At 62.0% G+C, this 27,052-nt stretch overlaps 1 protein-coding gene across 1 annotated transcript; it reads right to left on the reverse strand.

Annotated features, from left to right (window-relative positions):
• Positions 1–109: 109 nt before the first annotated feature.
• On the reverse strand, positions 110–27,052 carry VWC2 (von Willebrand factor C domain containing 2). The gene is made up of 3 exons (XM_016147907.2): positions 26,357–27,052; positions 9,918–10,047; positions 110–490 (listed from the first exon to the last, which is right to left on the reverse strand). The coding sequence occupies exons 1-3, from the start codon at positions 27,050–27,052 to the stop codon at positions 339–341; spliced, it is 978 nt and encodes a 325-aa protein (XP_016003393.2). The 3' UTR covers positions 110–338.

Below are 27,052 nucleotides of genomic sequence, written 5' to 3' on the forward strand. Positions count from 1 at the left end.
CCTGATCCACGCGCGGACCCACCGTTCTGAGCTGCCAGGGGGCTGAGCCCGCGGCGCCCTCCTGACGAGACCCGCCCTGAAACAGACGCAGGTCCACAGGCGGGACGGTTGAGCACACAGCGTTTTTAATCTGTAGCTATAGAAAACACGTATGTGCGCGCCTAACGGGGGTTATAGAAATACATTTAACATAGAACAGTGCACGTCCGTGTATTTACTGTGAAAATAGCACATTTATTTAGAGACTTTGATGCCCACAGTTCTTGATGCTTCGAAACACATCCCTTTCCTTCTCCTGCAGGAACCGCCAGCAGGGCAGGCGGGCGGGGCGGCCGCGCCTACGTCTGCCGGCACTCGTGCCGCGTGCACACCGCCTGCCGCTCGATGCGCCACGTGCCCTCCTCGTAGGTGCAGTGACACACGGTGCACTCGTCCGTCTTCACCTCCCGCCCGGCCGGGATGACCGCGGTCTCCGCGAAGCAGTTCGGACCTGGAATGCAGAAACGGGCTGCGTTAGGCGCGCGCGCGGGTGCGTGCCGCGTGCAGTCGGGCGACCTGGGCAGCCAGCGGGGCCGTGAGTGTCATCCGCTCCCTGCGGCGAGGGCCGGCGGAGGGCGAGCCTGCCCGAGGTCTGACACGCGCTCGCTTTAGCGTCTGAGCTGTCCTCGTCGTTTGGAAACTGAGTGACAGTACTGAGATTTTCATTAACAAGTCATCCCCCGGGGGGGCCTTACGCATAGGCCGACTCTGCGATCATTTGATTTAATTAATTCTAAGGGATCATAGGAAAAAAACATAATTAGCTGTGACTCTCAGAGAACTGGTCTTATTCTTCCTGGCACCTTTTTAGGAAAGAGACTTCAACAAGCATGCTATTTGGAAAACAGCCTACGCCCGGTTAGCCTGCCCTCCCGTTAGACCCACTTCTCACAGGTTGCCTGGCAGGCTCTGCAGACACGGTTGCTGGTCCCACCCTGGAGCGCCCGACTCGTGGGGATGAGGCTGGGGAGTCTGCCCTGGCATCGGGTTCCCAGGTGACGCTGATGCTGCCGGCAGGGGACCGCACCTGAGAAGCCCGGTCTCAGCTGGTCCCAGGGCTATGACCTGGACAGCTGTCTATGAGACCTGAGGACCCCTGTGGCTCTCCACCGACCAGCGACACCCACCGCAGGCCTCGGCCAGCACAGGTGCCGGGCCGCGTTTCATGGAGCGTCGGGCCACGGTCGGAGGCGGGGCTGCGGACAGGCGGGGTGCTTCCCGCAGCTGCGACTCCTCCAGCCCCCAGCACACGCCCTGGGGCCAGGCAGACGGCGCCCGGGTCGTCCCGGGTCATCGCACCTCGGTGCTCTGAAGTCGACAGAATTCACCACGTGCCACCCAGCGGCCATCACCATCGTCACCACCAGTCGTCAGAGAAAAGCAAAGCAAAACCTCAGTGAGACAACAGCTGCCCCTGCCCGACGACCTCTGCGGAAAGGCGGGAGCGCCAGTGCCGTCTGCAGCCCGGAGCTCGGCGGGACGAGAGCTCCGCAGAGCCAGGTCCCGAGGCGGTCCCCTCCCTGGGCACAGCACAGGGCCCGGGCACCCGGCCAGGGCCTCTGTGACCGGGAACGGTTCTGTCGGCACTCAGGGCGTACTTTGTTGGAGCGGTGCATTGCTTCCCGACCTTTCCCGCGACCTTGTCCGCCCCTGTGGCCTGGCGTCCCTCCCACGAGCATGCCCCCTCGTATGCCCTCTCGTATGCCCCCGTCTGGGCCAAGGACCAAATTCAGACACCGAATGAGTGATGAGAACGGCCCCGTCTCATTTCCTCATAATTCTCCCTTCCAGCAATCCTCAGGAGTGAAAAATCTTTAAAGATATATATTTAGTGATATTTTGGTCAATATCATCTCCCTGTGGAATTGTTAAAAGATGTAGACAAATTAAAGTCCAACTCTCTTCCCAGAAAGTTGGCTGGGAAGGGACTGTCCTCATGCACTGTGCTGTGCCAGGCTGTGCAGCGTCCCCCATCCGCGCCGGGGGCTGGGTCCCTGCCCTTGAGACAGGACTTGACCGTGAGACTGGCTTTGGCCAGGGCACCATTAGCACTTGCAAGGCCAGCGGAGATGCAATGGGCTGACCCGTGGGGACCTCTAGCTGCTCCCTGACCTGGGCCAGCGTGTGGCATTAGCCGTGGGAATGGGCAACAGGTAGAGGTCAGGGAAGTAAAAGGAAGGAAATGATAAAGATTAGAGCAAAGATAAACAAATAGAGACTAGGAAAACGAGAGAATAATCAAAACCTGAAGTCGGTTCTTTGTAAAGATTAACAATGTTAATTTTAGCCAGAGTGACAAAGAAATAGAAAAGACATGAATAACTAAACTCAGAAACGAAAGGAGGAACTTACAGAAATAAGAATTGTAAGGTTTTATTATGAATAAGTATACTCCACAGATTAGATAATCTGGATGCACTGGACAAATTCCTAAAAACACATTATCTAAGCTGACTCAAAAATAAGCAGAAAATCTCAAGAGACCTGTAACAAGTAAAGATGTTGGACCAGTAATCAAGAACCTCGCAAGGAAAGTTCAGGCCCAGATGGCTTCACAGGTGTGTCTAGCAAACTTTGAAAGCATAATTAGCACAATGCTTCACAAACTCTGCCATGAATGGAAAAGGGGGACCCCTTCCAAAGCCCTCAGAGGCCAGCAGCCCTCTGACGGCAAAGCCATAGAGTCACCACAAGAAAATAAAGTGCACGCAGACATCCCCAGTGAGCGCAGGTACGAACATCGCCGACAAGACACTGTCAAGCCACCAGTCGTCAGGGAAACGCAAGTCAAGACCACGGTGGGCCGGATGCTGTGGCTGGGAGTTTGAACGGAAAGGAGACGGTGACGCACGGCCCCTGAGACCCGGAGAGGCCCGTGGCGCGGGCACGGCGGCGAGTGGCAGGCGGAAGGGGGGGCGCACGTGGCGGCTCCTCGCACGGCTGCCCTCGGCCGGCTTCGCGGCGGGGCTGGTTCCCACGGCGCCTGCCTCCCCCGCCTTCTCAGACCATGGTGACGCCGGGGCCAGGTGCGGTGTGGGTGCGCGGTGCTGCCCAACGCCCTGCAGGGCCCGCGGCGCACAGCACACGGGCTGTGGGCTTCTGCCAAGGCCAAGGCCGGTTCGGCTTTCGAGCGTGTCCCCATGGGCCCCGGGGACAGCAAGGGCAGGTGCTGGTGACAAGCCACACGTCCTCGCAGTAGAGCCCGAGAAGCCTACAGGTACTCAGGGGAGCTGCTCTGCAGAGCCCGCGTCACCCCCTCTGTGCAGCCCTCCCGGCTTCAAATAGGAACGTCACCCAAGCAGGTCGGCGGCTGTAGTTCTGAAGCGGCACCAGCAGATGGCGCTGCCACCCAGGTCGGGACCGATTTGTCCCGGGTGGGAGTCAGCGGGCCAGGGAGCCGCCCCCATCCCAGAGGCCTGGGCTGGACAGCCAGGGAGGAAGCAATCCACAGGAGCATGGGCGATGGGGCCCCACCTGCAGGCGGGGACGGGACACCGCACCCTCGAGCCAGCCCCCTCGTCTCCCCAAATGGCAGCAACGAGCCATGGGAACTGCAACCACGACTCAGCGCCCCTGGCCCAGGTGCGCCCTCGGCTGGCCACGGCTCAGACGGCGGCCCTGCAGTGGGACGGGCCCCCCAGGTGCGGGTCGCCTGCGGCCGTCTCCACCAGCGGCCGACTCCCCGTCCGCAGGCCTCGCCCTTGGTAATGTCACACAGCCACACACTTCCCAGGAGGCGGCAGTGATGGCTCAAGCCTGACAGCCTCGGGCCGCGGCCGGCTCTGTGCCCAGGGCCGACGCGGACTCTCTGCGTGACCCTCACGGCGTCCCTGTGGCCCAGGGAGCCATGCGACGCCACGTTAACTACGAAAACCGAGGACTGCCGGCAACGTGGGACTTGTCACGGGGCTGAGCCAGCCGGCCTGGGCCTCGCGGCCCGATCAGTCATGACATCATCGGGGGCTGTCACTGCTCCCACTTCTGAACGTTACGGAAGGTTCCCACACCCGGCAAGGACCCTTCAACGCGCATCCTTCCTTTTTAATAACAAGCCCGTCTCTGCTGCTTGCTGTTCCTTTAAAGCACTTTGCAAATAACGAGCCAACGTCTTCAAAGGCAGCGGGTTCTGTGACAGGCCTCGTGCGCAGGGCGAGCCAGCTCCGCACACAGCCGCGCACCGAGTCGTGCACACATGCAGCCTGTCAAACCGCCAATTATTGCTTCGGGGAAACACAATCACACGTTTGTTTCATAACATTTTACCTCATCGAGACGAAACCGCCAGCGTGTTGGGGACAAGGAAACCCCGCTTCTGCCTGTCCCGCGATGCCAGGGTCCACGCGGGAATCGGTGGGGGGGTGGGGGGTATAGGCCTGCACTGCGGATCCGAGGTGCCCTCAGGAAGCGTGCAGTCGGGGCTCACGAGTCTAACGCTTCAGGCACCGAGGGGCGGCGAGACGGGCCGGCCGCAATCCCGGGTCTGCGCCGGGGAGAAGGCGCCGACGACACCGGGAAGGCAGCGTGGGGGGGGGGGGGCGCGCCGCGTCCGAGCCCCCCGAGAATGCACGTGCGCTGAGCGCAGCAAGGCTGTGGCCAGCTGGAGCCCGGGGGTCGGTGGGGGGGACCGTGGGCTCAGGGCAGGGCGGGTGCGGAGGAGTCAGGGACAATGCGTCCCACAGGCCCGGCGTGTGCCCTGGGGAGCAGCAAAGGCCGAGGTCAGCAGAGGCGGCCTCCCTGCAGTAGCCAGAGGCCACCGCCACTTCGGGTCCACTGCCGTGGCAAACAGGCCACCTCGTTAGGCTGTTCACTGAGCCAACATCCGCCACCTGAATGGCCCAGCGAGAGGGCCCGATGCAGGACAAGTCGAGTCCCTTCGCCATGAAACGTGCTCCCGTGTTACACTTCTCTCTCTCTCCTCCAGGGGAAACAATTATGCTCTAAAAACTCGACATTTGTCACAGCATGAAGTCCTGGTGCTCAGACAGCAGGGAATGGCCCTCCCTGTGACTTTTGCTGAAAATATTAAATATTCAAAATATCAACAATCTAAAACCAAAAGGCCCAGGGCGTCGAGTCGGTCGGTCAAACTCTCATCCAAAGCCTTTGCTGCGGCCCGGGCGGGATGTCCACGATGGGCCTCCCGTCCCTGACCCTCAGACAGCGGGCGGCGTCTAAGCTCTGTTCAAAGCGACTCAGACACGTGTTGTGCCTTGTAGGAGAAATGCCGCGGGAACAGGTTACAGGTTAGGGCTTCCCATTGGGCGAAGAGCGACGGGAGGTCCGCCAGCCTGTCGCGACTCCGGAGGCTCTGTAAACACGCGACACCCCTCGCGAAACGACATGGACACAGGTGTCGGAGCTACGACAGTGTTCCCAGCCTCCGACCTGCCGGGCGCCACCCACGGGGACGGGGACGCCGTCCGCACAGCCTCGGCCACAGCGCGAGGAGAGGGGCACGGCCCGTCTGCAGGCCACGGCCCCTCCAGTCCGAGCTCGGGCAGCGGGAGCCGCGAGCTCCGTTCCTCCGTGTATCCTCAGTGAAACAGCGAGCGCCTCAATGTACAGAAACGATACACGCATGCACGTGCACACGCATACACACATGCACGCACACAGACGCTCTCCAAAACTCCCAGCAAAAGAGCGTGTTTACCTACGGAGTCTCCACACCCCCCGGGGCGCCGCGCAGCGAGCCAGCTCACATGCCGTGTCGATTTTCTTAGCGATTGTGCCAAGAATTAAAATGCACATCTTACTTTATCACAGTCTGTTTCAGATTACTGCCACACTGATTTCACCAACACAGGAAATCCAGTTTTTTAATCTCATGTCTTTGCACCAAGAACAGACTCTGTCACGGTGACGGCCAGAGCCAAAGACTCAGAAGCAGTGGAACCGGGAGGACACCAAGGTCCACAGAGACTTGGGGACTCCGCTGCTCTCCGTTTCATCTCCCCCCTTCGTTGTGCTGTGCTGGAATTCCTTAGCCACTTGCCAGATCCATGGACTGTACATTTTTCCCACTATGCCGGCTGCTTCGCTCTGGCTAGTGTTGTTGGATGAGCAGAGGTTCTAAATTTTGGAAACATGATGGTGAAGCCACGTGCGAGTCAGTCTTTCCTTGTGAGAAGGACTTTGCTGGGAACCACACACGCGCGTAAGTGGACTCGCACACGTACAGCCCCCTGAGTTCTGTCCAGCTCACGGTGTGTGATTTAATCACGATCTCCTACGCTGTGAAACACACAGGAGGAAAAGGCAGCTACGTCTAATTCTCAGTCAGCGCGTCCCACGTATTTTCCATGAAATTGCTTCTCGTAATTTGAAGCCTCAGTGTGCAACTTAAAGATTTCATGCATTTTCATTTTCCTCCTGGAAGTAGAGCCATGAATCGCCGCTATCGAGCAGCGGCAAAGCCCGGGTGCGGCCTGCGGGCCTCGTCCCTGGGGCCTGTGCGCCTCTACAACCTCGCAGCCCTTGGGCGTGGCCGCCCCCTCGGGGGGGCCCTAGTGAACCCAGAAAGGCCCCTGGGTTTCGGCCGCAGCGTCTCAGTCCATCCGTCCTCTGCGTGCACGGGTACAAAGGCGGCCACGCGGGCTGAACGGAGGTCCCCTGATCGCTGGGGTTCACCAGGCGCCCTAAGATGGAGGGCCTGCCCTGGGACGGTGCGGTGGACCTCCCCTGACGTACACTCATTGCCAGAGAAAGCCTGAGATCGTGAACGTGACTCCGACACTCACTGTCCATATCACTGGGAAAAAAACAAAGACCTAAAACAGTGCCACACAAACGTCCATTTCATCCAAAGAAAATCCTCGGGGACCGAGCTACACCCATGGATAAAGCGAATATGTGAAGTTAAACTTCATTCGTGATCGTTCATTTACATTCCAGGCGTTCTGGGTTTCAGACTTTCGCTCGTTTGACGCAAGTGCCTTTGGCAGCTTGCAGTTGAAGGGCAATTTTTCTTCTGTCGAGAGAAAAAGCTTTTTAATGCTGCAGGTCAAGACATGAGTGTGTGAGGGCGGAGGCCGGTTTACGAGATCAACAGCCAAAGCCTCACGTCCCATTCTGCCTAAGTCTGTCCAGCCATTCAGTTTCATATAAGGCATCATTTTTGATGCCATGTAATCCGTGATCTATCAGAAATGTAATTGTTTTTTTATAAAACATCATTTCTTTTTCTGTGTGCGGCACAGATGGACTACTATAAATTACTAATCTCAGTCAATTATACAGAGCATTCATTTCTCATAGAAACTATTTTCATATTTTAAGCAAATATTTTACTAAGAATTCCAAGCACCATTTGCTCTTTCAAGGTCAGAAAACCACTTAACTAGAGACAGCTCGAATGCCAAATTCTACCTGTTGAATACATTGTAACAAAACTTAATAGTGCATTTGCGATTAGTCACGTTGATGTTTATTTTTGATACACTTGGATTGAAACTTTTAATACAAATCCCTGTGTAACCTGTAATCCTTCTTGAATCTATTTCAAAAAATCATATTCCTCTTCCTTATAAGAATTTCTAGTGGGCCCCAAATCCTGGTTTTCTTCACGCCCTGCTGCCTCTCAAAGTATAGAGACAATGGGAGAGGATCTAGAAGTTTGCTGTCAGGGCCTTGGCTGTCAACTCTCTCAGAAAAGCATCACTGTGATATTAAAACATCCTGTGAATTTCAGAGTGGACCTTATTTGTATGGATTTTACTCTCAAACACGTCTTGTTATTCAAAACAAAATTACGTCCTAATGACAAACATTGAGTATGAACAGAAATGACTTCAAATCCTTATAAAATTTTGACATACCCACACATGATGAAGAATTAATTCAAATAATTTCTAGACTTTGCTCTCCTACTCTGTACCCTAAGAGGTGTGTATCCAAGTGGCAGAAGTAAGTACAAAGGAACCTTGAGCTTTACTCAGTAGGTTTCGGGCTGGCGGCGGTATAAATAGCAGGTGTATCCTGTGTGCACCGTGGGGAAGAGCGAATATGTGAAAAGATGGTGTTGGGCCACACACAGAGAAGGGGAGCGATGGGGAGAGGACGGAGGCGGAAGGAGAGGGCGCGGACATGGCGGAACGTCGCGGTGGGGAGCGCAGCGAGGGCAGCGACCGCCGCTGTACAATTTTCCAGCCTCTCTGTAGGTTTGAGCCTCTCACAGTGTCAGGTGCTGAAACCATGATCTCGCGTCTTTCGTCAGCATCTGAACAAGGACTCCCCGAAAACTAACGCCAGGACCGCGTTTCTCGCCACAGCCGCCACGAGGCACACACACTGAGTCTCGGATCCCGAAACTGCCAAAGATTTGAACGCCCCGTGTTTACACTGGTCGCTAAGTTGCCCTTGACTCAAGGAGAGGCTACTTGTCCGCCCACCGTCACGTGCAGGGCACCGTGTCCTGGACATCTGCCCCCGCCCCCGGAGACCACGGGGACCACCGGCTCCTCGTCAGGCTCCACGGACCTCGCTCCGCAGGGAGACGCTGCCCCTGACCGGGTCTCTGTCCTGCCCCGCCCGGCTGACGCTAGCAAAGCACACCTCCCCCTCCCCCCCGCCCCCCAGGCCCCGTACCCCACCGCCAGAATGTGCGCGGTCTCTGGGATTAGACCCTGCGGTCTCCGATCGCCCCCGCAGCTCACATGGAAAGAGCAGAGCCCCGCCCTGACACCTCACACACTGACCTGCTCCCTCGGGGCGCCCCTTCCTCCTCGAAACTTCATTTCCTCTTCTGGGTATTTATGTAGAGGACTTTACAATCTGTAGGGTGACGTCTGGGCACCCATGTGTGCCTGGTGAAGGGTGTCAGGGACACCCATGTCCCGCTCGATTTTGGCAAGCTTGACTGCAGAACCTCAGAATCGTCCCAGACACGAACGATAGTGCCGTGTGACCACTAGCCGCTCCCGGAGCCCACAGCACACGCTCCAGAGCTTGGCCCGGCCGCCCTGCACCTGACGGGCTGATGACCGCACGGCTGGGGACCGCAAGGGCTGGCCCGCTCTGGCTCTGACATGATCCGCCCATGGAATCACTGCCACCCTTCTGGGCCGGTCTGTGGTTTCTGCCCCGAGTCCCGGCCCCTGGCCTTGGGCCGCACAGAACAGCCACCCTACACAGGGGGACACGCCTGCACTCGAGGACATGGTTATGTCCCCAAAGTTCTTTCCAAAGGTACACTCACCTGCTCCCTTGGACTGTCCCCTCAAGCTATCACCCTGAGGCCGTTCTCCCTAGGAATGTGCTCGTCACCTCGGACAGTGTGCCACCCAGCACGGCGCCCAGCAGTGAGCAGTGAGCCTTGTTATTCAGGGAGAGGAAACACTCTGCCTTTATAAATTAGGGTCAAGGACACCCTGCCATTTCTTTTTTATAAAGCACACAAAGCTTTGGATCTACTGGGGCTCTCGCTGGAAAAAACGTGAAGCTCTTTTCCTGCCCAATTTGCTTATAAAAAAAAATCTTGACTCAAGTGTCAAGTTCCAATCCACTTATGTAATGAAAGGCAATGTTTGCTTTATCTGGGAAAGAGGAACTGCTTTGCGAGAGCAAACAAAGCTAAATGGAAATAAGCGGGTCTCCTTGCTGGCGGCCACCAAATTTCTCCCCCAGAACCTCCAGTCGGCACAACACGGGCTGCACGCCAGCGCGGGGAGCACCTGCTCGACCACAGGACGGCTCCCGGCCGGCCCCTGAGGCCCGCGGTTAGAGACACACACACATGAGTCTGTGTGGACTCACGCACTCACGCTTATACACCCGCAGGCCCTTCCTCCACTGTGAAGCGGCAGCAAACTCGTGCGCGGGAGGTGGGGTGCAGGAAGGCGCGCGAAAGCGCACCCCACCTCCGCGGGCGTCTCACCTACCGTTTTTGCAGATGGGGCAGCACTGTTCGGGCTCGTACACGGGGTCCACACACTCCGTCTGGGGACACGCAGACACGGTGCACAGCACCTCCCCGTTGGCCTCGCAGCGGCACCTCTCGCACGGGGACACCTGGAACAGAAGCCCACGGTCAGGGTGCCTCCCCCGTCTCTATCATGCCCGTCGCGTCTCCCTTCCCCCGGGCGGGAAGCCGTCCGCCGTGCTGTAGGGTTGCGGCAAAAACGTTTCCGGCCCGGAGGTCTCTGGAGCGCGGACGCGGGGCTGCAGCCGGGCCTTGGCAGGGCCCGCAGGCGCGTCGATGCGCGGGGGGGCCACGGGTTCCTCTCCCCTCTCCCCTCCGAGCGCAGGGCTGCTTCGTAGTGGCCCTCCCGTTGAGCTGTTTGAGGAAAGGCTTTAGTTTCTTCCAATATTAAGTAAATAAAATGTCATATTGAATTCTTTTCCAACCACCCATCATGCAGGCGAATCCTTTCGCCGCAGCCCCGCAGAGTGCCACCCGACCTAGCCCGCAGCGCCCCACGTTTGAGTCAGGACCCTGTGTGCAGGAAAGGAGGGGGAGGGACGCAGGAGCTGACCGCTTCTCCGGCCGGGCTCCCGGCCAGGAGCTGTCTGTCACTGGCTCTCATGGCAACACTAAGCCATGCCCGCTGCCACCCAGGCTGTGCTGCTGCCGAGGAAACTGACCCAGAGGCGTCAGGCGCGGGCCACGGTCCTCCAAGGCTCCGCGTGGGCCCAGCCCATCGCCCCGCGGCCAGTGTTTCCCCGCACGGGCCCCCACGCTTCACCGTATCCTCCAGCCTCTGGCCCCAGGTCTACCTCCTGGGTCGTCCGATCAGGCCTGACAGCCGTTCCTGAGAAGTCTACACCGCCGAACCCCCACGGTGACCCCTGCGCGGCACGCGGTGGGCCCCCTTTTCGCGGAAACCACCCGAGGCATGCATTTCCATCAGGGCTTACCCGGGACAAAGCAGAAACAGCACATGGGGACCAGCAGCCAGAAGCAGAAACTGTGACACAGCAAGGTGCGTTTTAAAGGACAGTGGAGACGTGACGTGGCACTATGTGGGGCTGGGCTTCCGGCGGGCCGGGGCTGGGCTTCCGGTGGGCCGGGGTGAGTTTCCGGCGGGCCGGGGCTGGGCTTCCGGTGGGCCGGGGTGAGTTTCCGGCGGGCCGGGGCTGGGCTTCCCGTGGGCCGCCTCGGACTTGGGCGTGCTGCGTGAATGACACGAGCAGGCCCTGCACACCCGGGATCACACGCAGGGTGCGCGCGGCTCCTCCGTGTCCACAGCACAGCAAAGCCTGGAACCTCCACCGAATGGCCTGGTTATTTCACGTTTCAAAAGCTCCGTCTGCACTTGAAGGCACTGGAGCAGAGTCACCGCGGCTGGGAGTCCGGGCGCAGGCTGGCTGTTCCACGTCAGAGCCCCCCACCTGATCATGGGGTGCCCAGGACCCGAGTCCCGTAACAAAGCTCTCCAGTCTCCCGTCAGTGGCTCAGTTCCAGGGCGACCTCATGGGTGGCCCCAGTCCCAACCCGCATGCCCCCTCCCGGGCCCTTCAGCCGCCGACCCATGAGGCTTCTCCCAAGGAGCCGCCAGGTCTGCCCCGACCTGGAGGACAAAAGAAACGGCAGCTGCCCCCGCGGAGCTCGGCCTCCACGGCGGAGCCCAGCACGCTGCGCCCGCTGGGCCTGTTCACGCTGCCCTGGCCCCCCACCCCCTTGGTAGACTCCCACTTATCCAAGATCCAGCTCGACCGCCTCCTGCCCTGGGAAGCCAGCTTCAGCATTGACACAGGTGGAGCTGGTCATCCCCCGCCCCCCCCACAGAGCCACCACCTAGCTCCCACCTATACCCCACTCAGCAGTCACGTGGCGCAGCGAATGCTGCTAAATTAGAAACCTCCACCGCTAAAGCCATCTGCTCCTGTGAACTCAGCAGCTGGCCGTGGCGAGCGCAGCCACGCGGGCGCGGTGTCACGCGCTGTGGAGGAGAGCTGTGACGCGACCCATCTGCACGCAGCTGCGCCCACGCCGCCTCTGCTCGGGGGCCCCGGCGCCGGGGAAGCAGTGGGCATGTCGTGTGCTCCCGGCAGTGGCCTGTGCTCAGGCTCGTCTGTGACGGAGGTGCTGGGCCCCCCACTGCCCGAGACCGGGAGGCTGCGGCCCACACCCAGGCGTAGGCCAGGGCCCTGCAGAGGACCAGATCCCAGCCGTCAGGGCCCATCTGGGTCACAGTGACGCTCCTCCTGGCTCACGTCCGCCCCGCCTCCCGCAGGCATGGCTGCAGCCCCACCCACGTGGCGGCAGGCGCAGGCGCAGTGTCCAGCTCTGAAGACCGGCCTGAGCAGGTCGCAGGTGCTGCTCCCCCTGAGCAGGTTGCAGGTGCTGCTTCCCCTGCAGCCGGCAGGTCTGAGCGCCCCCAAGCGGGAGAGTCCTCACCTGCAGCTCAAGCTCTAGAAGGTCTCGTTGCTGTGACACCAAAGGTGAGCGTGCCCCGCGCACGCTGCAGGAGCCCCCGAGGACGCGGCGTCTGGGAAGTCAGACAGGACGACCCTTTCTCCTCTTCCAAACGTATCCCGCCCCGAAGAGCTTTAACTCGGGGCGGCCTGACTTAGCAAGCCGCGGCCACCATTTTGTGCAGCTTGCCTCATCACAGAAACGCCATTCTTTGCAACTTTCCGGCAACAAATCCAAGTGCTGTACCGCTAGAATTTAGACGCATAGCCTAGAGGGACATTGGGCATTTGAGGAAGAGCACCCAGTCTCGAGCACCCACACTGCCAGGAGTAGTCAGAGCCATGCTGGCTTCGAACGCGGTTTCTCAGACTCGCGAGTGAGGGCGAGCCGCGCTCTGTGCCACTGGCGGCCAGACCCGCGGCGCTCACTTCCCCCGGTTTTCAGGAAGGCGGGAACAGGGTAAACGCTGGGGGTGGTTGGGACACCAGGGGACCGGGCGAGCACGTGACCCAGCTCAGACTGAGGGTCCCTGAGCTCACGGAGCCGTTCTGTCTGCCACACTCGTCCCCCCTGCTTTTCTGGTCACCAGAGTGACTCCGTCTTATCGTGGACACTTTTCTTTTAAGTAGAAACGATGAACAGACGACTGAACAGGTTCTCAGTGAAGCGATGATGAATGTGTCATAAAGAAAGATATTGACTCGATAGTAATTAAAATGAGTGTATTCAAAAATAGTTAGACCCTTGAAACTCAGCAATTGTATGCACGTTATCGTGCAAGTACGTGTAAAGTAAATGTTAAATTTATTCTAAACAAGTCAGAATAGGCAATGCAACTCACATGTGAAACAATCCTCAGGTGTGACATGAGGGTATGGCTTAGATCGAGTGTCTCCTACATAAATTAAAGGTCTGTGTGGTAAGCAAACCCTCCTCCCATTTCTCTCTTTCACCAGCAGAAATGCTCCATTTTTTTAACCTCCAGACTGTCAGATTCTGCGGTGACGCGAACGAGGTCACGTGAGCACGAGGAGAAGCACTGTGAGGTGGCCGTTTCCTCCCCTCCCCGCCCCCCGCCCTGCTCCTCCCTCCAACCCTGCGCGTCCCGGGACCCCGCGATCCCTCCAGGCGCCCCGGCCTGGGGCACAGGGTCTTTGTCACTGGGAGGACTGCAGCGGGTGGCCGACCAGAGTCACCGCGACACAAGAGCCAGGCCGCGTCCGCATCGCACTGGGTGGTCCCAGCAGCTGAGCCAGTGCGAAATGCCGAACGGGCTCTCGATATCCAGCGCGTCAAGAGAGGAGTGGCCGGGAAGACACAAGGGCGAAAATGAACTCGGAGGGCGCGTTATGAAGAACAAGGAAAATAAATGGACCCCGGGCAGGGCCCCTGCCCAGCCCCGAGAGGCCGCTAGGGGGCGGCAGTGGACACCGCCGGAGGCGCGGGAAGGAGCTCGGTCCGGCCTCCCCGGCTGCCCCCGCAGGTGCCCCACCGGACCCTGTGTGCTCAAGGAGACACGGGGAGGCCCAGGCCTCCGTGCTCCGTGCTCCGTGCGGCTGTGGGGCCCAGATACGAATGTGCGGAGGACGCCGGGGCAGAGCGACGGGATGGTGCTCACGAGCTGGGAGGACTGAGGGGCTTTGAGGGCAGAGTGGTCGCTTTTGGTTGAATTGACAGGGAAAGGCTCAAACCACAATAAGGTGGGGAGGGTGGGGGCAGGTAAGGAAGGGACAGCCATCCCGACCGGCAGGGGCCTCACAGACAGGTCCCTCCTGGGGCGGAGAGCGGGTGGGGGTCCCTGGGCCTGTCAGGGCTGGGGAGCCAGTGGTCCTGGGGAGGGGGGGAACGGGCCAGCTGCGGAGAGCCGAGGCCCCAACACCGGACGCTGCAGAGAAGCACATGACTGCAGCCCTCGAAGGACACAGTGTCCCCATGGTTACCCGAGACCTGCCGCACCTCGGCGCAGGGGGCCCGCCCCCCACAGGGGACAGGGCGAGCCGCAGCGGATGGCATGGGGACACGGAGCCTTTCCCAGGGCCGTGAGGCCGCGTGGGCTCTTCTCAGCATCCTCATGGGAAGGATTGGAGAAGGGGGGACGCGGGGGCATGACACGTGGAGTAAACACGTGGGGGGGCCCGGGAGACACCGAGGCGTGCCAAAGCGACAGGAGCAAACGCGCCCCGCGTCAGAGCCGGGCTGCACCCCGCCGGCCGATCTCCAACCCGAGGTCCCGCCGGGCGCGCGCCCGCCGTCCTGTGCGCTCGCTTTACGCCCGCCGCGCTGTCGTTCCCGCCGCCTCGCGTCAGGAAACGGGTGGCCGGAGGCACCAACTACCAGCGCCCTGCGCCCTTCGGGGAAAGCGTCCCTGCTGGGCCCTGGGCGGCAAGCAGCCTCCCAAAGCCATTGTCACAGCTTGGCCACCAGATGGCGGAAGTGTGCCGTCCAGCCGCTGAGTCTGTCTTCGGAAAGGCCTGTGTCACCCTCAGCACACCACGAAGCCCCCTCCTACTCACACCAGGGGCCTGGGGGCCTCTGGTGCCCGGAGCTGTGCCCCCCCGGGGCAGGCGGGAGATGTAGGAGCTGCCCTCGGCTCCGCCTTCCGTGGCGTGAACCCCCATGGGCCTGGGGGTGCCTCAAGGTCCACATGGCAGTCTGGCCAGCAGCCTGCATGCGGGGTTCGGCCAGGCCACCTCCGGCGTGAGTGCGTCCCGGGCCCCCGACTTCCTGCAGCAGGCCGGGGGACGCCCACGGGTCCCGGCTTTCAACGGTCACCTCAAACCAACTCCACCGCAGGCCCACTTCAGCCTCCGACCTGCAGCCGCCTGTGAAGCCAGCGCACGGCACCCCGCGCTGTCTGCCCCCGGAAGGCAGCAGAGTCCCACTCGGACATGTCCTCGGGGCTCCGGGAGGGGTCAGCCCCATCCTCGCAGGGCCAGCACGGACGGCCCGGGCCCCTGCGTCCCCTCCGCCCTCGCCCTGGCTGCAGGCGACAGGCGCTCCGGCCGCCTCCGGCCGCCCCTGCCCCTCGCTCCAGCAGAAATGCCTCCTCTCGTCACCGCTGTGCCCGCTCTGTCCTTCCACGCTGTCACACAAAAGGACTTAATTAAGAACTGTCCCCAGAAGCCGTCAGCCTCCTCCCGGAAGACGAGCCCGCCCGGCGTGGCACAGATGAGCAGCACCGCAGCCTGACGGCCACGCGGCTTCCTCCGGGCACCGGGGGCAGCTCCCCCTGGTCCGCCTCGGGCGAGACCCCCAGTGGGATGGTGTCCTTCGGAACCGGGCGGTTCACGCAGACCGCGAGGACCTCACACAGGAGGGGCACTGGCCGGGTCTGCGGGCTGGTCTCGCGGGGACAAGCAGCTCAGCAGCTAGGGCGAGGAGGTGGAGGCCCCTCGGGGCCGGGGGACCAGGGGCTAGGGTACAGAGCCGGCTGACACCCTGCACCAGCCGACCGAGCCCGCGGCCAGCTGAATGCTGGCAACCCCCGCCCCCAGACTCCTGTGTGAAGCCCCACTCCCCGGTGATGATGTTGGAGGTGGGGCCCCCGGGAGGTGCCCAGAGTCGGGGGGCCGTGCAGGCAGGGCGCTCGTGGGACTGGTGGCCTCTTAAGGAGATGCAAGAGACTGGAGGTGACTGCCTTCTCCCTACCCTGCGAAGACACAGGAGAAAGGACCAGCGGGACCCTGCCAGGCCCCTGACCCTGGGCTGCCAGCCTCCCGGACTGGGAGCTGGCCTTCTGTCATGCAGGCTGCCTGCCCTCTGGCCTGAGCTGGCTGAGACGCCGCCTGCACCCAGAGGCAGGTGTGTGCCCCGGGGCCAGCCCCCCACCCCTGCAGCCTGGAGCACGCCAAACAGAACAGGGCAGAGAGCGGGGACGGGCCCCCCCTCCCCCCGGGCACAGCCCAAACAGGGCGGGGCGGCCTTCTCCCCTGGGGACACACGGCGGTGCGGGGATGTTGGCGGAATTACTTTCGTGGACGCTTTTCTCATCCACAGATTCCTGAACTAAGACCTTAACAGAGGCGTGGGGCAGCTCTGGGCACAGCTGCCGGGGCCGAGGGGGGCGGCCCCGCAGGAATCCCGTGCAAGCCGAACTCCTCCTCTCAGAGGAAATGGGAAGCCTGACCCGTCTGACTGAGAGTTAGACGGAAGGAGAGGCGAGCGGTACGGGGAGGAGGGAACAGCTCGGCTCTTACTAAGACATAAATGATGGAATTAAGTGTCTTCAGAAGAGCAGGCTTTTAAAAGGAGGGCGTGAGCGTGTGACATGGGGACCACGGGGCGTAGTGGGGTCCACGGAACACTGGGAGCACACAGCATGCGTGCAACCAACGTGCAGCCTTCTTACATGCACACACACAGCACACATACGCACACACACGGATCACACGTGTACACACACACACCACATGACATGCACACATAAACATGCCATACACATGCACACGTGCACACATACACACTGCACATATGTACACACACATACAAACACCACACATATTCACCACACATACGCGCACACACAGACACACAGACACACAGACACGCACGGCAGCCCGGAGCGCCGCCGCGCCCCGCCCGCTGCAGCCCCGGCGGAGGGGCGGGAGGCCCGAGGGGGCGGGAGGCCCGGGGGGGGGGGGGGGGCGGTGGGTAGCACGCTGGCTGAGAGCAGAGGCGCGGACCACGCCACGGGCCGCTTTTGCTCCCTTCGCCCATAGCCGCCAGCTCCGGGCCCGGGCCCCCTCTCCCCAGCTGCGATGGGGCCACCCCGGGGCCCATCTGGGACCCTGACGCCCGTGCAGGCCGGAGCCCAGCCGTGCCGTGGACGCTCGCGCCAGGGCGCGTCCGCTGCCATCACCCGGAAAGCGCCGGGCCGCGGCCGGGCCCCGGGCGGCGGACGCTGCGGGCTTCGCCTGGGCCGGCCCCCGCTGCCGACTCGGAGCCTCTGCCCGCGCCTTCTGAAGTGACCACGGACGCTGCAGCCGGCCTCCAGTCACCGCGTCCCTTCGGCGGTCGAGGCGCGGAGGGCTCGCTCGCGGAGGGGACGCAGCACCCTGCGCCGGCGCACGCGGCACGGTCGCTGAGCGCCGACCATCGAACGGTGCCAGCCGCCCCTCGCTGTCGCCGAGGAGCAAGAGCAGCTTGTTTCTTTGGCTTCTGGGGGGGCACAGAGAGCCAGAGGGGAACTTTGTCACCAGCGGGAGGCGAGCCGAGGCTGACATCAGGGCACAGTTGGTCCCTCGGGCCACCTGCGTCCCCGGCTACTCACAGGCCCAGGGAAAGTGGCCTTGTCAGAACCCTTTCTTTCCCGATCTACCTGTGCCCGACATTTCTGCCTGAGTGACAGCATGGCTGAACTCCCAGCGGGTTGGGGCAAGGTGCTCACAGCAGCCGCGCTCCATGTGGGCAGGGTCAGCCGGCGGCCGAGGGAACAGAGACCACCGTGACAGCCTGCCACCGGCCGAGGGCCCCGCGTCCCCGGACGACCATGCACGCGTGTGACCGGGAGCCGCGCCCTGGCTCCCGACCCCGTAACAGGAGTGAATGATATTCAGTCGTGGCTCGCTTGAAACTGACACTGCATGTTCCCTGTTCTCGATCTCCTAAAACAAAAATATCAAGTTACCTGTTCAAAAAGCACGTGAAATTTGAAAATAAAATACAAGCAAGCAATTATTTCTAAAGCCAGACAAGGGAAAATATGAATTAGTGTAGCACGCCGACCTCCGAGGAAAGCAACGACCCCATCCAGAAGGAACGCGCTGTCTCGCGGGGTTGACGTTGCTGCTTATTTCTGAGCTGCCCAGCAAGCAGAGGGCTCGGGGAGCCAAGCGAGAGGGCGCTGCACGGCCGAGCGGTCTGGCTTCTGCCACGGGAAGGGCAGGCGCGACCCTCTGCGGCCAGCTGGAGCTCGGTGGCATCTGCGGCCAGCAGCCCCGGACGATGGGAGGAGCCTTTGAAAACGTTTACCTGTTTTACGGTTTGGCCGGAAGCTGAGCTGGCCCCAGAAATTTTTTTTTTTTTTTCCAAACGCATGTAGGAGTTGCGTGGAGTGGCATTGCCTGTGCATTTGCAGATCAAATTCTCAACTCAAAGCCGGGCGACTGTCGTTTGCGGGGAAGCCCGCGTCTCTCCGGCCGCCCCCAACCCCTTCCTCCCGCCCTCGGTGTTCTGCGGTCTTGCCGTGGCGTGGCTGGGCGTGCGCATATTTTTTTTATCTTCCTCGACGGTCACTGGGGTTCCCGAACCGGAAAACAGCAGTCTGTCCACCGGGAAATCCTGGACGCTGTCTCTCCATTTCTCCCACATCCCCACGCTCTCTTTCGGGGCTCTAACTGCTGCGTGTCGGGTCTTCTCTCCTGCCCCCCACAAATGAAGACAGCTCCTCCCCGTGTCCCCTCCCCATGTCTGTGTTTCGTTCTGGGTCACATCTCCAAATCTGCCTGCCGGGTCACTAAATGGTGTGCGGTCCGTAGCCGATGAGCTGCTGGCCCCTCCCCCGAGCACTAATCCAATATGCCAGGCTTCGTTTACACGAGCTTCGTCTGCGTCTCTTTCGAAGCCAAGTAGGGTTTGCACACACTGGTGCTGTTTGCCGTGCGTTTTGTCGCAGGCTCGGCTTCTTCGTGCATACTAAACATTCTCGTCCACGTCCCAGCATCTGGGTCTGCTCTGACCGCTCGTCTCGGCTGACTGCTGTTCACGAAGCCCTTGCTTCTCGTGCGCGATTTTATTTAGACATCACGTTCCTTGGAACTGCGTTCGCGGGATTCTTTACGCCCGGGCGGTGGGTGCATCCCGGCTGAGGCCGTTTGCTTCTGGGACCCCTTTAAACAGAAGTGTCCCTCCCGGATCGTTTGGGCCGCTCAGGGGAGCCTGAGTTTGGGCTCCAGGCCCACAGGAGAGGACGTGTGTGCCAGACGCCGCTCTTCGCAGGGGACCTTCGGCTCTGCCCAGGCCAAGGGCCACCCAGGGCTGTCTGTCTGCGCTGGGGAAGGCATGTCTGATCTGATCTGCTCTGCTTGGGGCCCCGGGCTCGTTGCGTGCCCAGCCGGGCGGGGAGAGCCACGGTCCAGGCCGCAGGCCTCGGCACAGACGCCCGAAACTGCGCGGGCCGCTCCTCCCGGGCTCGGGCGGCCGCTTCGGCTGTGCTTGAAAAAGCCGCGTTCCATAAAAGTCCAGGATTTCATGAGCTTGGTATTCGGTGGGTTCTTAGGCTCTCAGCCTTCCACACTCCCAGGGAAGGGGCGGCCTCATCCCGGTTAAGGCAAAGCCATCTCTGCCTTCAGTGGGAAGAGCGGAGCCACACGGCTTCTGCTCTCCCGCCGGCCCGGGGCCTCGGAGCAGGAGCGCAGGGCCACCGGCAAATGCCCGAGACTGTCCCTCCCCGCAGAGCCGAAAGGCACTCTGTGTCCTGGCTGCACCCCAGTGCCTGACAGAAATAGCATTGCCAAGCGCAAGCCAGCTGGCAGGATGTCGGCCTTGGAACAGAGCAGCAGCAAGCAAGACTCCCGGCCCCGTGGCCGGCCCTGTGGCCAGCCCTGTGGCCGGCCCCGGGCCGTGAAGGAGGGCCACAGGCAGCGGCTACGGCGGCTGGTTGGGAAACTGTCCTGCCCTCTCCTCCAACCCAGAGTCCTTCCCTCTGAGACAAGCTTTGTCTTCTCCCTAGACATCAGCCCCAAGAGTCCTCTGTCATTTAAGAAGGAGCCGTGACAACCAGGGGATCTAGATGCGCGGCTCCCACCCGCGTCCTCACACAGCGTCTTTGATGCTGGGCGTGCCGCGGGGGGGGCCCGATGCTCCCCCACTGCACCCCGCTACCAGTCCAGGGCCTGGCGAACCTCTGTTCAGACATGTGTTTTGAAGAAATAAATGCAAACATTATGTTCTTATTTGGAACTTATCGGTTTTGGAGATATCATCTGAGAAGGAAATAGTTATAGGAAAAGACCACCCCTCAAGATGCAGCCTCCAAAGGCAGTGTGGGGACCCTGAAACCATGCGGCGGGGGCCGTCACCCCCGGTAAGGTGCGCCTCAGCGGGCCACACCCCAGGCCCACACCACCCTGGCAGCAGCTTTTCGTCTCCCACTTGCTCGGGGCTTTGCAGGCTCACGCCGCTCGCGGATCTCGTTCACCTCGTGTAAGAATGAGCAGCACGCTCTCTGCTTTCCGCCGCTAGAGTAGGAGGAAGCTCCAAGACCCGCCCGGGGCTCAAGGGAGACACAGAAGGAGGGTTAACGTCCCCTGTCTGCAGCCGTAAGTCCTTGGAGCTGTAGAGGCCGACTCGCCACCCAGGCTGACCGAGGGGCCGGACGGTTTGGGGGCCCTCAGCATCCTGTGCCACCGCTGGCTATAAGAGTCTAAATAAGGCATCAGTTGCCTGCGGTGAAATTTCTCTTCCTCAGAACAGAGGCTTGACAAAGCATCGTGGCTGAAGGACCACAGGTAAATCACACCAAGGAGGACGTGGTCAGCTGGAGAGCAAACGCCCTTCTGAAGGGACAGCCGCGCTCCGGCCCTGGCCGCTGACTGCCGGCCGGGCACCACCCCGTTTTCATGACAAGCTGGCAGCTGGGTGTTTATGTGAGTCTCCCCTTGGTCAAGTAGCTGTGTTTGTCTCAAATAGACCCTCTGTGCCAGGAGCCAAGCGGACATCTCCTTGGGCTGGAGCCAGCTCTCCAGCCACCAGTCCGCCCCCAGGGGCCTGCCGATCACGAGGTCTCGGCCACCTCTGGAGAGCCAGCATTCTGTCCCCTGCCCGTGGGAACCCCCACCCCCAAACGCTGCCTCAGGGAGCTCCTGAACCAAATGCTTCAGATCCTATCACGACTCGAGGCTGCAGACTGTGAAGGACACTGAGATTCACTTCGTCCTGGATGGCTTGAGCCTGGTGCAACCCAAATCCACATAAACGCTCAACAGAATCGATCCGGCACGTGCCGGACACAGACGCGGGTCAGGCGCTGAGCCCCCCTTCTCTGCACGCAGGGGTTCTGGCTGCCCCGGCAGGCCGCGCTGCCATCGCGGGACCCTGCCGACAGGGGGCGTCCGCGAGCGCTGGGTTTGCCGTCCGGGAGGCTCGCCCGGCTGGCGCGGCGACCTCCATGCGCGTCCCGCGCCATGCTGAGCCTTCGCTTTTCTCTCGCTTGAAATAAAGACAATGACTCTGCCTCGTCATTGTATAACTGACAAAAAAAAACCCACACATACATGTACAAAACACAGGCGCTGAATAAATATCGGTTTCCTTCTTCCCACTGTAAAGCAATCAAACAGGGTGCTCGTCCCGCCACGGTCACCAGTTACACGGCGCGTGGGGTGCGGCAGCTCAGGCTGTGTGTCCCCCCCCCCTGGCCCCGAGCTGGAGGCACGTCCGAAAGGTCCACAGGACCCACGTGGGTCCCCGTCCACTGTCTAACTGCTCCCGTGCAAACGGCTTCGGGCAGGAGGCAGAAGCCGAGGCGCCCGGAACCTGCCCAGCTGGGAGCTGACACCCACTCGGGGGCAGCCGCGGGGGGCGCGGGGGGTCCACAGACTCTCCGCAGCGCGGCTCGTTTCGCTGCGCAGAGGGAGGTGATAATGTCACTGCTTCATGCAGAGTCACGTCAGCCATCGGAATATAAACACCGTGAAATTGAAAAAAAGTGACGAATCGCGTCTTCCTCTTTACTGGCACTTTCTCGTAATTGCCACGGGGGTCTATTTAGGTGGAGCCTTTGCTTCCAAGTTTCATGTAAGTTTTTTTTTTTTTTTCATTAATAAACTTCTAGAAGTGAGGTCGTGCAGGGGAGTTGGCCACAGTTGGACACGGAGGCCGCGGCGGCCGCGGCTCCCAGTTATCCGCCGGTCACGGGTCCTGCCTCGGGGACAGGCGGGCACGCGGCAGGCACTAACAGGTCATTTCCTCTCCTCCTTGGGAGCCCAACGCAGCTGCCAGTCGGAGCCCCGGGGCAGCCCCGACACGGCGTGGACACCCGCGCCGGCCTCCTCCCCACCGCAAGCGAAGCCACGTGCGGGTTCCGGTCCCCTGCAGGCCCTCACCTCAGGGAGCCACACGGACTCCCTTAGTCTCTCTACAGCGTGGACCCCAGGGCGTCTGGACGCCCACGAGGGGGCAACTTCCTGTGTTGCTCCAAACGAAATCATTTCTTATGCATGACTTTCACATCCGACTTGCTGCTGGCTGCTTGGTCGTCATCGGAGGTGAACGCAGACAGCTCGGCAGAGCCCCAGAGCCGCCCGCCGGCAGCGCCCGCAAGGGGACCCAGTGACGTAAGCAGCGCCGCTCACGTGCTGTGCAGAACGGACAGACGGGACCGAGCGCGTCACGGAGCCACATGAGGGCTCGCCGGGCAGCCGGCCTGCTCCCGGTCACTCGAGCCCTCTGCGTGATGCAGTCACACCTGCTCACACGTCACCACCAGACCCCTCGCACCTCCGCGGGCCCGTGCCCACGAGGTCAGCTACGGCCGTGGACACCCCGCGTCACGGGCCGGACTGTGTCGACGCCTCCCAAACTCACGTTGACCCTGATCCCCCACGTCGCAATGCAGCCGCCATTACAGACAAGGCCTCCACGCGGCTACCAGTGTTAAAACGGGGTCGCGCGGGTGGGCCCCACCCCAACATGACCGGTGTCCCGCTAAGAGGAGCCGAGGACACAGGCTCAGAGGGGCCGACAAGACAGGACGCCGAGGGCGGGGCCCGGGGGGCCCCAGGGCGTGAGGGACCACGTTCCTGTCGCGCGAGGCTCCCGGCCACGGCGCTTCCTGACGGAGCCCAGTGAAGGCGCCCGCCCTCGGGAGCAGACGGCACACGAAATGCCATCCGTTCAGAAACCACAGCCCCGCAGACAAGCCCCCCCATCAGAGTGGGGCGCCTGCCAGCGGGAGTCGCAAAACGAGACCCCGGTCCCACTGAGAGGCGGTGGAGACGACCCCGCCCGGAAGGACAGTTTCATTTGGACACACGAATTAAGCCGCAGACGTCCTGGGGCACTGAGGACGTAGCTCTAGTTGCTGTTAGCAGGTCCTGGCGTTTTGTCGAAACAGCGACCCAGGTCCCTGGCTGACATCCGGCTGGGATCCGCCAGGCGGCAAGGAAGCGGGGTTCAGTGGGGTGCAGGGTGAGGAGAGAGGGGGGCGGACAGGGGTGAGGGGTGGGGACACTGGGAGCAGAGGGCAGCAGGCAACGTGTGCCCAAGGGCAGAGTGGCACAAGGCCACAGGGAGGAGCTGTGCCCCGTGCGCCGAGTGCCCAGGTGGGGTGCGGGGCAGGGCTGAGGTTCTGCCTGCTGTTCCCCATTCACGCTGTGTCCATCCAGCTCCTTGCTCGCTGGGGGGAGCAGGGGACAGACTGCGGACAGGCCCAGCCTCCCTTCTGCTCCCTTCTTGCTACGGACAGGTGTCCTGGCCGCCTGTTCAAGCCACAACCGCCGTCTGGGGTACACGTTCTCCAGAGGCGCGCACGGCGCGGTGCGGGGGCGGCGATGAGCTTCTTTCCCATTCTCCGTGCCCCCGGGGCCGCGCGGGCCGCCACTCTCCTCTCTGCGAGGCCTGGACGCCCAGAGCGGCCCTGTGAGCGTCACTGCAGCCCACGGCCTCTGTCCCCGCCTCCCGGCTGAGACCCTCCGCCACCGCCAGCCCCGCGGAAGGAAACACAGAGCAGACACTAAGTGACCCGCCCGAAGCCGCAGGAGGTTAGGGAATGTCCGGAGGCTCCCCCCAGACCACCAGGGATGACCGGCGTGGGATGTGTGCGGTGGGACGGCGCGCGGCCCAGAGAGCGCGCGGCAGGCGCGGAGTCGGAGACGCGGGGAGACCCCGTCGCTGGGGATGGGAGACGCACCTGATGCTCTGAGCGCAGGTGGATCCTACTTCATTCGTCCCGAGATCCCGCCCACCCCGCCGGCTGCCTGGCCTCCCATCCGCAGAGCTCGACACATGCTCGACACCCGTGCTACCCGCCGACAGGTGTCTGAGAGCTCGGATCACGCAGAGCCCCTCCCCACGCGCGGAGGCCGCCCGGGGCGCCTCGCAGTGAACAGCAGCTCATCCGTCTACCTGTCCTCTCAGAGAGCCCAACGGCCGCTTTGGGGCTTTTTAGATCAAAATGCTAATCACACCTCAGGCTACCTCCTGCGGTGCTTTTAAGAAATGACCACGGAAGCCGCGCACCGCAAGGACAGGCGGTAGCGATTAAACCGCCCGCGTCCAACACTGAGATTTTCTCACGAATCTAAACCTCCAGAGAACTGTGCCGTTGGGTCCGGGGCGGCAGCCCTGTTCTGGGCCACCATGCAAGTCCCTGCCCTGGGCTTCCCCAGCTCGTGGCCACCTTCGCCTCCCGCTTTCGCGTGGTACGCGCGATGTTTGCCCGGGGAGGCCTCGGCCGAGCCCGCAGGGGTCACGCAGCGCGCGCACGGCAGGACCCCCGACTTAGTCAGGCTGTGTGGCCGGGGCCTGGTGCAGGCAGGTCTCATCAGAGGTGTCTGCTTCCCCGAGGGCTGAACCCAGAACCGGGAGCTTAGACAGGTGGCACCGGGCTGTTCGGGCTTCCAGGTGGAGAGACCCACAGGGGGATGCGCCTTGTCCCTGTCACGCGGCTGTTGAGTGGCAAAGCCAGAAAGGAGACTCGCGTGTCCTGACCCCAAATCCCAGCGTCCTTTCCACACCCCGCCACGACGCGCACAACCGTTCTCCAGCTTTCTGTTTCTCCAGCACCGGCATGCACTCCTAAACTCGCGCTGAGCGGTCGCCGCACCCTGGGCACATGTGCATCCGCCGGTCTCAGAGGCTGCGCGTCGCGGGCACCCCCGCCGCGTCCTCCTCACACCCGCCTTTCCTGCTCGGCCCGGAGGCTGTACGTCCCAGCACGCCCTCTGCCTTCCGCGAAATCCCCGGCATGCCACGTCAACAGGCCACGCGCAGGCAGGCCGCAGGTTGAGCCTACCTTGCTGGGGATGGACCGTCTGAACAGCCCGTGGGGCTCTCCCTGGCTCCGCGCTGACAGGCGGAGTTTTCTGAGGTCCCGCCAGGCCAGCGCATGCGTGTTGGGCAGCATCTCCATCCTAACCGCTGTGCGGGCTGGGCTGAGCTTCTGGTTCAAGGGTGTGGGGGGGGAGAGGGGGACTGGCAGGGGAGCATGCGCCGTAGAGTAGACCGGCTGCGCTTGACACACGAATCGCTACTGAATAGTTGCCTTCACCCCGCTACTTAAACATCCTGTGTCTGTTTCCGCTTCTCCGAAAACTTGAGATAACAGACAATAATCTACTTTACAGCATGGCATGAGGTTTCACTTGGTTAGCATAAGTGGAAAACGCGGCCGCCAGCCTGGCACACAGTAGGCGTGCAGGAGACGGCCAGTTCTATTAAAGGCACCGCCACTAGTACTCAGCTAAAACAAGACGAGGTTTGCTCCTGACTGGGCCTCCTGTTTCTGCCAGACACTACGTTCTGGCAGCCAGCGAGCAAGCGTGCTTGTAACTTTTAGAACATTTGCATGATACACCACCACGTAATCTAGGGAAATGGCTTACTCATGTGAGCCGCCTTGCTAAACGGGCTATCGGCTGAAGCATCTACCCCAAGGGGCAGGTAAGTCGCCCTGTGTTTGTAAGCAGACCGAGTGTTTCAGCCACGTCACTCCCACGCGAGGGGTAGTAAACGCGTGTCCAGAGTGCCAGGCGAGTCAGTGCTTGGGCCTGTCCCGTCAGCGCCACCGGCTTCACTCCAAGGAAACCCTTCCATGGCCGAAGCCCAAGGGGTTGGATGGGGCCGCCTTGCTTTAAACGCTACATCCGCACTGAGCAAGACAGGTCCCAGAAGGGGACCAGGGCAGGGCGCTGTCCGCCTCTGGGCGGCAGGGAGCGCCTCTTCTGCAAAGTGGGACGCCCAGGGCCAGAGCCGCCCCTCCCCGACACCGCCACCGCGGGGGGCGCGCGGGCGCCGCGCTCTTACCGCGAACTCCTCCAGAGCCTGGTAGGTCCTGCCCCGGAACTCGCAGTAGTTCTTCCTCTCCTTGCACTGCGGGCAGCACTGGCTCGTGTCGACGCGGACGCAGCGCGGGTGCAGCCGCGGGCACTCGGGCTGCGCGCACAGCGGCCCCTCCTCGGTGCACAGGCACGGGCAGGCGGACGGGCCGGGCGCGAACTTCTCGCCGATGGCGTACACGAAGCCGCTCTCGTCCACGCAGCCCTTGCCGCGGTAGTCCGGGTACGCGTACTCCTCGGGCGGCTCGGTCGCGGGCGCGAGGTCCGGCCCGGACGAGTCCTGGGCGGCGGCGGCCGGGGGCTCCTCCTGCGGGGTGTCCCCGCGAGGCCGGACCTGCAGGTCCCCGGCCTTGGCGCCCGCGCCCTGGGCGGCCCAGGCCTGCCTCTGCTTGCTCCACGCCTCCCGGCCGGCGGGCCCGCGGCTGCCCTTGCTCTTCCAGTCCCGGCCGCTGCCGCCGTCGTCCCGCGCGGGGCGCCCGAGCTCGCTCACCCGCCCCGGGCCGTCCCGAGACGCGTGCTCGCGCTTCTCCTGGCCCGGCTGCTCCGGCGCCTGGGCCAGCGTCTCCAGCGGGATGCTCGGAGTGCACAGAGCCACCATCAGGCAGCAGGTGACCAGGAGGGAACTGGACAGCGCGCCCACTGCCATCGCAGTGGAGCTGGGCAT

Source organism: Rousettus aegyptiacus, unplaced genomic scaffold (assembly GCF_014176215.1).
Source record: "Rousettus aegyptiacus isolate mRouAeg1 unplaced genomic scaffold, mRouAeg1.p scaffold_m13_p_13, whole genome shotgun sequence".
In the NCBI taxonomy this organism is placed as follows: Eukaryota; Metazoa; Chordata; class Mammalia; order Chiroptera; family Pteropodidae; genus Rousettus; species Rousettus aegyptiacus.

Bases quoted from the DNA above. Each gene is read 5' to 3' on its own strand.
- VWC2 (XM_016147907.2), bottom strand. From the start codon at position 27,052: ATGCCCAGCTCCACTGCGATGGCAGTGGGCGCGCTGTCCAGTTCCCTC. The intron at 10,048-26,356 runs GTAAGAGCGCGG...CTTCTGTTCCAG, and splicing joins AGGCTCTGGAGGAGTTCGCG to GTGTCCCCGTGCGAGAGGTG. The intron at 491-9,917 runs GTAGGTGAGACG...TCTGCATTCCAG, and splicing joins CTGCCCCATCTGCAAAAACG to GTCCGAACTGCTTCGCGGAG.